General features: G+C 38.1%; 1 protein-coding gene across 1 annotated transcript in view; it reads left to right on the forward strand.

The window, feature by feature from the left end:
* LOC145610789 (cysteine-rich receptor-like protein kinase 5) overlaps positions 1 to 12269 on the forward strand; it is a 65900-nt gene that overhangs the window by 31818 nt on the left and 21813 nt on the right. Inside the window, exon 2 of the mRNA XM_081666082.1 lies at positions 6337 to 7015. Coding sequence (XP_081522208.1) covers positions 6337 to 7015 — 679 coding nt within the window. The remainder of the gene's footprint in view (positions 1 to 6336; positions 7016 to 12269) is intronic.

Raw genomic sequence — 12269 nt, forward strand, 5'->3', positions numbered from 1 at the left:
GTTAAAATTATTATTAGCAACAATAATTAAGTCGTTGCTAAAGAGTTGTAGCCAAAAATGGGTTTTCTTGTAGTGTTGGTCATGGTTCTCTTCTATGGAACAACCATTCCTCTTTTTTCAACAACACAAAGTGAAAACCTAGTTCTAAATTTGGAGTTTTGCTCGACATTTCGCCCAAATTATTTAATAAAGTAAAAAATTGAAGTTTCTTCAAAAAAAAAAAAAAAAAAAAAAAAAAAAAAAAAAAAAAAAAGATAAAAAAAAAGTAAAAAATTGAAGTAATTTCCTATCAAATGAAGTTAACGAAAGCACAAAGTCACCGCCGCGCAACACCTTAGAATCGCCGGGATTGCTCGGCACAAAGAGAGAGAAAGAAAGCAAGGAGTGTGTGGTTATTTTGGGAAGCGGAAAGCGTGTTACAGTAATGAAAGAAGGAAATGACGGTTAGAGAGAGAGTGGAGAAGTTGAAGTAACTTCCCTGAAGATTGTGCCCACCAAGCGCAATGACAGAACTGCCCCGCCCCAAGTAATTTAATTATTGAAATTTAGCAATTTTCTCCTTAATTTTTTTTTCTTTTTATTTTTTTTATGTAATTGCAAAAAATGTATATGGGTATCCATATTTAGTAATTAGGGGCTCACTGTTATGGGTAAAATTCTGCGGGTCATAGTCAACGACGGTCAGTTGAAGTCAAAGACGAAATCAAACTCCGACGAAGACCAAGATTTGACGAAAGCCTGCCGGCTTCGACCAATGAAAGAGTCAACAACAGCTCTATTCTAGGAAATTATCTATAGTAATATATAAAGTGAAAGGGGGTTTTGGGTGATAAATTTCACTTTCCCAAAATACCCCTTTCATCTTTTATAATTTTTAAAAGAAAACTACCATAATTTAAAAAATATAACTACCAATTTTTTCTATAAAAAAAAAAACAAAAAAACTACCACCCTTGAATTTATTTTACTTTTATTTTTTTTTTAAAAGGAAATCATATTTTGCATGAAGATTATAATGTACTCATATCTTACCTTTTAACCTCTATGATTTCATCAATTTATGAACCCACTAATATTTTTTTTTTTTTATTAGAATAAGGTAGATAATATTTTAGGGAAAAAAAAGAGAATCAAGCCATGCATATTAATTTCTTATGTTGCACACGCAATTTGCGTGTGTCTCACAACTTGTAAATATAAAATACTAAGTCCATATTTAGCCACATACTACTGTTAATGGGTAAAACAGAAAAGATATTGATCAAATTAAACTCCGGAAATCAAGGAGCGAAGCTTATCACCTTGCAACGGCTAGGGTTTAACCCTAGAGACCATCTATATAAATAGAAGGCATCGTCAGACGAAGGACACATCGCAACTTAAATTAGCTACAAAGATACTCTAAGCATACATTGTGAACTGATCCCTTTGATATTTTGCATAGTGAAAGTTTGGTAGATCCTCATTCTACCCGCGATTTTTACCTTTAGTGGGTTTTCCGCGTCAACAATTCCTTGTAATATTACTTTATTTTCGCATTAGCTTTATTCACGGTTTTATTTAGTTGATCCATAGCTTAGATTTTGATATTCAATCCCACCTAACGAAAATTAGCATAAACAAGCATCAACCTGTGAAAAAAATTACCATTGACAAGATTAAACAAGTGGACATGGAACAAACTATATTGGACAAAATTAAATATCGTTTGCTATTATACGGAGTATTAATTACACAAAGATTTTCAAAGGCTGTTAGTTGCCACTATGCCGTGTTACACAGTTTTTGGTTTGTCTTTCCACTGTCATTAGTTTCACAACCGTTAAAGACAATTCAACATTACAAGACGAAGTAACTAACAATAATGGTAGTGAGAAGTAGGGGTGAGCGTAGCAGGGTGCCCTGTAAAAATATCGGAACCCGGAAGCGAAATCTGTTGCAACAGGTTCCTAAAAATAGGAACCGGAACCGGAACCTGTTGCAACAGGTTCCTAAGAATTGGGAACCGGAACCGAAACCTGCAGGTTCCGGTTCCTAAACAGGGTACCCTGTTTTTCAAAGTAAGCTTAATAGTTACTTGATAATTGTGACAATTCTATATTTTTAAAAATGGATGTTCACAATAAAAGCTTACAACTTTAATAAACTGTTTCAAATATAACAAACCAACACTAATTGTCTAGAATATTCAATACCATATAGGTTTCGGTTTCATGTATCCTATAGAGAACATGTACTAACAGGGTACCTTACAGGTTCTAGGTCCAAAATTTTACTACCCGGAACCGGAACCTGTTGCAACAGGTTCCTAATTTTATTATCCAGAACCGGAACCTGTTCAACAGGTTCCGGGTTTGAAACCCGCGGTTCCGAACAAGTTCCGGTTCCACATCAGGGTACCCTGAATTTTTGCTCACCCCTAGTGAGAAGTGAGTGATAACTCTCAAAACTTAAATCATACGTAGTAAAAGTACATAGTACTGACGCAGTCTACTTGGAGAAAAAAGTTTCGTAAATGAAGCACATGACTAGAATGGTACAATCCGTAAATCCGGTATGGATTGGAAACTTGATTTGGGGACTAATAAGAGTGTAAGACAATCTATGCCCAACATTATCCCATAAAACACGACTTACTATGATGAAGAAAATAGCATGAAATTATTGTGGAACCATTCTAAGCGGCTAATAGCCAGCCGCGTTTGAGGAGCTTAATAGGAATGAGAATGTCATTATGCTTGCAAATTTAGAGATGTCTTATTGGTCTGTTAAATAATACAACTAAAGTTTCAGTGGTACAATATAAAGTTTTCTTAGTGGCATAAAATGTACTCTACCTAATGTGCGGGGTTTTTCTCAAAGATTGGGTTGTTTATTTCGATTAATATTCCTCCAATCGAAATAAAAAGCCGTCTTTGTGAGGACATCATAGGAGTAGATGAATCTCTTACTTGCAATGTAGGTGGTTCAATTTGCTGGTTTTAATGTTCAAGACTTGGCCCACTTTCGCATCAAACAAAAAAAAATGTACTCTTAAGGGTACTTTAAAATACACTCTTAGGGGAAAGAGAGAAGTAGGTCATTAGCAGGGTGGAATAGTTTGGCACTATAATTAGGAGTTTATTCCCTTGTGTTTTATTAACTGCTACACTTTGATCGATACATAGTTTTGACGTTAGTGGACTTAAATAAAATAACAGTTAAGTGAGATAGTTGGAGTATGAAAAAATTGTAAGAGAAAGATAGTGAGGTCATTGTATTTAAAATCGCGATCTGGATTGTAGGATTGTGATCCAATTTTAACAAATGATCCAGATTCTTAACAAAATCGCAATTAAAGGGAGATCGTACGTAGTAGGATCAGGTAGGATCGTATAGGATTTGTAGGATCGTATAATCTCATTATCCTATCGGATCCCGCTAATCAAAAAAATGCTGAGTAATTTTAGCCCATGTTATGGCCGGTAGGATCTCGTCGTATGATCGTACGATCCTACTTTATCCTATCTAGTCCTACTAGATATTTAGATTATTAGGTATTCTAAATTTTATTTTTTTTGACTTGTACTGTGTTAAACATGGTTGATTATTTTAAAATTATTGGTTTTAGCATCAATTTTACCAGGAATAACATGTAATATTATCTTATTATTGTCGTTTATCACCCTTTTTATGAGCTTTCGCAGGATCTTACGATCATACGATCCGATTATAATGATATATCCTATCATCTCTTTCCAATCCAAATAGGATCTTGATAACGACAACACTGTGTGGGGTTAATAATTTATTATTGAAAAGTAATTAATATGAAAGAAAGTAAGTAATAATAATAAAAAAAACAGTAGATCAGATGCGGGTTTGGGTAGGGACTATCAAAGGAGAAATATATACTATAAAAAATTTAGTGTTTTGCCGGAAGTGTTACAGTTATTAAAACACAACATCATTTGGTAAGTGTAACATTCATTAAAACACAAATAGAGTAATAAAATAATCATTAATATTTTAAGTAACTTAAATAAAAATATAAGTGACCAATGATAATAATTGTTTTTACATTTTACCAAGATAAATTGTAGATAACAATTCCAAATTTGCTCAAATTTCTTTCAATAATCCCAACTTTATATTATTCTAGAATAATCCCAACTTTAAAGGTGTGTTTTCTTTCTTCAATCCCAATGACTAGCTACTGGTTGATTGGGGTTTTTTTTTTCTTTAAATATCACGTGGCGCAATTTTATTGGTTAAAATAATTTTTTTAACTTAAAAAACCCCACTCAGCCAAACCCCATGCCCAACCAATCAGCCACTAGAACATTGACGCTGGCCGACTGCCCCCAGCCCTGCAGCGCCACTATTCCCCCACCCTCTACAATGCCACTATTCCCCCCCCCACCCTATCGCCCGTTTCTGCTCTCCCTCCGCACGGGTGGTGCTACTCACAAACTACTCACTGCCTTCCCTCGTTTTTCGACGGTCGAAACACCAAGATAACACTTTCCCCACCATCAAATCTTCATTTAAACACTTTAAACGCCTTAAAACCACCTTCCCCACTTTTGAAAACCCCTAAACACCCCTCCCCCACCATCTAAAACCCTAGCTGTTAGGGTTCGCAGTGGTGGAGGAGCGGTTTGGAGTTTCTATGAGTGGGGAGGGGTTTGCTTGGTATTGCATGGAGTGTGTTTCGAGATAGGGGGAAACCCCGGCGGCGCTCTATGGCAAGGATTGCAACGACGGGCTGGGCGACGGTGGGGTTAAGTTGGGTTGGTGGTGGAAACGGAGGAAGATTAGTGGCGAGTCATCTGTTTTTTTTAAAATTTTTTGGACCAATTATTACTTGACACGTGTCAAGTGACCTGGTATAATAGGTCATTGACTTTTGTTTACCGGTTTGGGATTGAAGAAAGTAAATAGCCCCCAAAATTGAAATTGTTGCAGAATAATTTAAAGTTGAGATTATTAGAAGTAAATGGAGCAAAGTTGAGATTATTAATTACAATTTTTCCTTTTACCAAAGGAAATACGAGAAATAAAGATGGGTGTAGACAAAGATAACTTTTTAATTGAAATTAAAGCATATATTTAATTCTAAAGCTTCAACAAACAAAGATATTTTAAATCAACCACACTTGTTTTCTAGGTGGTTTTTGGTTGGGCTCAGGGTTTGGAGACAAAAACATGTGATTGGTTTGATTTCATAGGGGGGGGGGCAATTTTAGGGACGGTTTGGGGTAGGGGTTTGGGGCCGAGTTTGGGTAAATGGGTGGAGGGGTATGGTGGGGTGTCAAGTGGCGAAAATGAGAGGGTTGAGGTGTTAAGTGGTGGAAATGACAGGGAATGGGGGAAGAAAGGAGGTGGATCGGAGGTGAAGGCGGAGTTGGGGGGGGGGGGGCGTTGTCGATGGTCAGGATGTCTAATCAGAGGTAGGTCACCACCCCCTTACTAGCAGCCCCCTTCCCCACCCCGTGGATAAGGAGGAAGGGGGTCGGGTGGGGCAAATAAGATCAGAGAATGGGCGAGGAGTCACGTGGGGGAATGGGAGGGTTGTTCGGTGTGCGGTTTGAGGTTTGGAAATTGCGGCACACTTTATAAATATGACCAAACCGTGGTTTATTTTTGGTTTCTAAATTAACAATCAAAAAATATAACTAATTGTGCATTTTTTAAAAAAATATATTTGTTGATTTTACCGAATTGAGTTAAACTGCGAACTGTACCACACTTATAAACCATATTTTTTTAGTGCAATTTTTTGGTGATAAAGGCGGTTTGGTGTGGTTTGAGAAAATTGCAAACGGTATTTCACGATTTGTTATGGTTTGAGATCTAAACCACAATATGGTTTGACCGCGAACAACCCTCAAAAGTTTTATTGATTGTGACATAGGACTGACCCATATTTTAGTAATGAGTCAATTTTCTAATAAGACTGGTTAAGAAGCAAATTATTATCACCGTTGAAAAATAAAGATAAGTTCAAAGTATTGTAAAATTGAGAAAGTAGTGGATTGAATCATGGGTTAGGAATTTAGAGATTCACTGTGGAAACTTTTTTTATCAAAGTGCGGAAGTGACTTTTTTAAAGTTAGGAATTGACGTAACTTTTTTTTTTTTTTCTATCAGTTTTTTTGTTTGTTGAAACAAGTACCCACCTTGTATTATATATGAGCTAATAAATATGAATTAATGTTCTAGTCTCAAACAAGCCGAAAACTATAAACACAATACGGGTAATTATTAATCAGTGTGTTAATCAAATCATCATGGTGCTCATCATCTTAATACTAGTATTTTTACAATTTAATGTCTCAAATTCGTTTTATTTAGACTACACACACTTGAATTGCTCCAAAGCCTCGTCACAATCTTACACTTTTCAAGGCTTGTATAACACCAATCTCCGCCATCTACTATCTAATTTAGTCACCAAAATTTCTACTGCCAATGATGGTATTGTTACTCTAAAGCAAGGCTTAGAAAATGAATATCCTGTTTATGGCCTTGCCTTGTGCCGAGGTGACATTGATCGCGTTGATTGTAACGATTGTGTCAAGAAGGCTAGCGAAGCCCTAATCGCGTGTCAAACTCGGGAAGCAATAATTTGGAAGGAACAATGCACACTTCGATATTCAAACTTTTCTTTTTTTAATCTCCTACAAGTAAAACCAAACTATGTGCTATACAATGTTAACAATGTCACAGACCATGTCGAAGATTGGACTAAGTTGCTCAACGACACGTTGAGTGTTGTAACGTCTAAGGCGGCTTCGGACAAGTCCGGTAACAAGTATGCCACTACAAATACATGGTTTTTACCCTTAAAAAAGAATTTGTACACTTCGGCTCAATGTACTCCCAACTTGACTAGAGAAGATTGTACGGAGTGCTTCAGTGTAGCTGAAACTTATTTAAATAGCCTATTGTGGCAAGGGGGAATTGTGTCAACACCTAGTTGTAATCTAAGGTATGAATTATATGAGTTTATTAACTTAACAAAATTGAAGCCGTCAAGCTCACCAATATCAAGCATAGTGCCTTCTCCTACACATATTGCAAGAATGATTCCAGGTATGTAATTTACGATGTTTTTATATTGGTCATTCGAAATAATTAAATTATACGGATTGATTTATTAAATGTTATATTTAATGTGTTTTGTTATTTTCAACTTTTAAGTTTTTATAATGTAGCCGCTATGTTTATCCTTTTCCTCCCCAAACACGACGTATTCTATATATCTTAATTAACTTTCCTTACTAGTGAATAATATCCTTCAACATTATAGAACCTTTTAACTTTTTAAGTACTAATAATTAAACATTTAAACTAACAAGGCTAAGAAAAACCTCTTTAAGTGAAATGTAAAAAGTGGCAGTCCAAAATACCTAATACAATACCTAAATTTATAATTTGGATTATCATAATTCACATCATCATAAATAATGAAAATAAAAGATAGTGTAAGTTATTCTAAATGAAGGGAATACTGTTTTATAGGATACTTAACGTGCATTAATTCCGTATAAGATTATTGGGTGGGTCTATTATAATTGAAAATCTAGTGTGGAAATTAAGATGGAGATATCTTATTAATGTGAAAAAGCTATATTATTATTATGAAAAAATCTAGCTGTTATTCCTGCTGCTGCTGCAGCTGTTATTATTATTATTATTATTATTATTATTATTATTATATTTTATTATTATTATTATTATTATTATTATTATTATTATTATTATTATTATAAAAACTTACAAAATCAATCAATTTACAAGAAATTGGTGGGGAGCCGAGATACAATTTAGGCCCCCACCCCTCTAGCTATAGCGAACCCGATCCTGTTGAAGATGTGGGCAGCAACACGAGCACCAATATCCTGAGCCTTAGTGAACGCCTGAACTCGTTTTAGCAACGCAATAACATCCTTCTTTAATTCTCCCAATGAAGAAAAGGAGAAAGGAAGAAAACCATAGCCAATAGCCCTACAACGCACCCCATACTTGTCCCGCTTCCGCTGAGCCGCCGCCGACACAACACGACCAGGAACGAAGTCAGACAACCCCGATTGCATCAAAGCTGAAGACCCCGTCAAGTCAACACGTACATTAAGGCCTCTATCTCAGGAATAAAGCAACAAATCTGTTGGTCGAAGATCCCCGTCGATCCCCCAGTCAACCTAACGTTAATATCCTTTCGTGCAGAATTCTCATACCAAAAACAAATATCAACAAGGGTGTCACAACAACGTTGTGCCGATATTTAATACCCACCATCCCAACACAAGACATTTCCATGATCCCCATAATATCCCCATCAAAAACCCTTGAGCAAGCAGAACACGATGTTGAAACGGAGAACAAAGGAACACCCAACCGGTAGCAAAGAACACTACGGTAAGTCTTACCATTCATAGTCTGATCCAAACCCGATATCGGGACCGTCCGCAACCAGGCCGAAGAGTAATCTCCCTGTTGGGACTTCCATAAGGCAACCTAACGCGTAGATAAGGAGAAAGTGGAATATGCAGATGCGGTGACCTTCATGAAGTATATATCTGCCAATTTTTTCATGAGTCTGGGGGCAGCGATCTCACAAGGGTTACTCATAAGGTCAGTCTCCACAGTCCTGCTAAAAAGGCAAAGATCACCATCGAAGGCCGGACCCGGACCAACAATACTAGAATTGCTAAGAAACATAGCTTGAAGACCAGAAGACTGCAGACGCGAAGCAAGGAAAGCATAGTGCCAAACATCACCCGCCGAATAGACACCCAAACCACCATAAGGAAAAGGTAAGGTGGCAAGTCGCCATTGCCAATCACCAAAACCAGGCCCCGAATCATTTACAATGCGCTCCAAAGAAGCCCGAAGGGCCACATCGAAAGAAATATGTACCATTTCAAAAAGACGAGTAGGACAAGTGCGCATAACAAAGTACAGTTTCAAAACCCCAGTACACGCACGAAGAAGCAACAACTCGCATTGGGGATCATCGAGCTTATCAACAGCACCCATCAGCATAATGGTTTTCAATACTCTTTACGTAACAAGCTCACCACAGAAAGAGGAATCAGCACTGACAAGACCACCCAGCAACTTAACACCATGGACAAGACGACCAATATCAGGAGGAAAGAATCCCATGAGACGACTACGAGGGTCCTCCGAGAGCCAGAAAACTTTTGTTTTCTCGATAAGAAAACCTATAAAATAAGTGAGCAACAAAGATACAATCTGGCCCCCCACCCCTCTAGCTATAGCGAATTCGCGCCTATTGAAGATGCTAGCAGCTGCATGAGCACCAATATCCAAAGTCCTTGCGAACGGCTGAACCCTCTTCAGCAACGCAACAACATCTTTCTTTAATTCCCCCAATGAAGAAAAGGAGAAAGGAAGAAACCCATAGCCAATAACCCTGAAACGCGTACCATACTTTTCCCGCTTCTGCTGAGCCGTAACTAACACAACCCAACCAGGAAGGAAGTCAGACAACCTAGATTGAATCAAAGGAGAAGACTTTGTCAAGTCAACACATACATTAAGGCTTTTGTCCCAGGATTAAAGCAACAAATCTGCTAGTCGAAGAGCTCCATCGTTTCTCAAGTCAACCCAACATTAACCTCCCTTCTTACAAAAATTATAGACCGAAAACATATATCAACAAGGGTATCACAAACAACGTTGTGCTGATGATTAACACCCACCATCCCAGCACAGGACACTACATGATCTCCAAAATAATCCCCGACCCATTGAAAACCTTTTAGCAAGCGAAACACAGTGTCGAAACCGAGAACAAAGGAACGACTAATCTGTAGAAAATAACAGAATGGTAAGCCTTACCATTCATATTTTGACCCAACCCCAATATTGGGACGGCTTGCAATCAGGCCAAAGTGTGATCCCTCTGCTGGGACTTTCACTAGGCAACCTGACGCAAAAATAAGGAGAAAGTGGATATTCTAGAAGCAATAACTTTCGAGAAATATATATCTGTAAATTTCTTCATGGTTTGGGGGCAGCGATCTCACTAGGGTTACGCATAAGGTAAGTCTTTACAGTCTTATTAAAAAGACTTAGAGCATCATCGAAGGCCGGTTCCGAACTAACAATACCAAAATCGCGAAGAAAGGTAGCCTAAAGGCCAGTAGACTGTAAACGCAACACAAGGAAAGCATAGTGTTAAACATCACCCGCTGAATAAACACCCATTCCACCATAAGCAAAGGCAAGGTGGCCGTCGCCATTGCCAATCACCAAAACCATGCTTGAAGTAGTTGCAATGCGCTTTAAAGATGCTCGATAGGTCACATCAAAAGAAATTTGAGCTTTTGTAAAAAGACGAATGGGACAAGTACGCATAGCAAAGTAAAGTTTGGAAAACCAGTACACGCACAAAGAAGTAACAACTTAGATTGGGGATCAGCGAGCTTAGCAACATTTATTAGCACAATGGTTTTTTACACTCTCTTCGAAACAAGCTCACAACAGAAAGAGGAGTTCGCACTGACAAGACCACCAACCAACTTAACACCGTGCATAGGACGAAAAATATCTGCAGGAAAGGCACATACGAGATGGCTACGAGGGTCCTCCGAGGGCCAGAAAACTTTTATTTTCTCAACATTGACATGAAGGCCGAGACAAGGTCCTTCTGCCAAAGTCAACTCCATAATCTTTCCTACCACCAATGTGTCACCAATAATAGTATCGCCATCCAAATAGCAAGCCTGCAAAGATAAGTCTAAAGAATCCCTGATTTGGCATACTAGCAGATGGTGAATCAAAGCAAAAAGCAAAGGGCCAAGAGGATCACCCTGTTGCACTTCCTGACAAGACCATAAGATATGCTTCCCATAAAACAGTCTAGCCAGAGTCAAGTAACAGAATTCAACCCAACGTGAGAGAGCTAGACAACGGAGACAAACCTTATGTTGTTGTTGTTGTTATTATTATTATTATTATTATTATTATTATTATTAATGTAGCTCAAAAACAAACACAGACATAGAACAGGAAGTCGAGATTCAATCTAGGCACCCACTCCTTTATCTATAGCAAATCCTATCCTAGTAAATATATGAGCAACAGCTCGTGCCGCAATGTCTTGTGTTGTCGAGAATATCTAAACCCGCTTTAGCAATGCAACAACCTCATTGTCAAATTCCCTAGAAGAAAAGGAGATGGGAATGAAACCATAACTAATCGCCTGGCAAGTAGCTTGGATTTGTACTTAAAACTTCTTTCGATACGCCGCATTAGCCACAACTCGTCCAAGAATAAAATCAGATAGCCTAGACTATGTCAAAGGAGAAGACCCTGTCAAGTCAACACAAATATCGCGACCACGATTCCAGGTACAAAGTAACACATTTGCAGGTCTAAGGGGCCCGTCATTCCCACTAAATAATCCAATGTCAACCTCTTTTCTCGTTGAATCATAGATCAATAGCAAATATCAACAAGGGTATCCCAAACAACATTATACTGATGCTTAATACCCACCATACCAGCAGACGATACCGCGCGATATTCAACATATTACACAATGCCCGGACAACGATGACATATTTCACATAACATGATCGCACGATCAACTAGATTGAAGGCATTTTGGAAATCTACCAACAATAGACCTGGCAATCCTGACCTTGACCCGTTGATCCGACCCGAATGACCCGACCCGTAACCCGAAATTGACCCAAAATCATTGACCAAAAAATGACCCAAAACCCGAAATTGACCCGATCCGACCCATACCCAACCCGAAAATGGAGTTGACCCGATCCTGAGCCGAAACCCGAAATTGACCCGACCCAAAGTTGACCTGAACCGAAATTGACCCAAAGTGTTTGACCTGAATAGACCTGATACCTCAAAATTGACCCGAACAGACCCGATATTTACCCAAACAGACCCAATAATAGAAATGCCCCGAACTAAAATTGCCTTATAATTGAACAAAGAATTTCTTATGCCAAAAATAACTAAAATTGTTCATTTTCAATCGTAGCTATGCTCATAAACTAAATTATACTCTCTAAAAATTTATTGATTTGAGCTTGATCCACAAATGAAACAATCCGAACATAACCCAACCAGATTTGACCAAACCCAAATGTGACTTGAATATACCTGACCCAAAATTGACCCGACCTAAATATACCCGACCCGACCCGACCAACCCGGACTCGACCCGATATCTAACCTGACCCGACTCATACCCGACCTAAATGTTAGTAGACCCGAAATGACCCGAC

This window comes from Chenopodium album, chromosome 24, assembly GCF_948465745.1.
Source record: "Chenopodium album chromosome 24, dcCheAlbu1.1, whole genome shotgun sequence".
Taxonomy (NCBI): Eukaryota; Viridiplantae; Streptophyta; class Magnoliopsida; order Caryophyllales; family Amaranthaceae; genus Chenopodium; species Chenopodium album.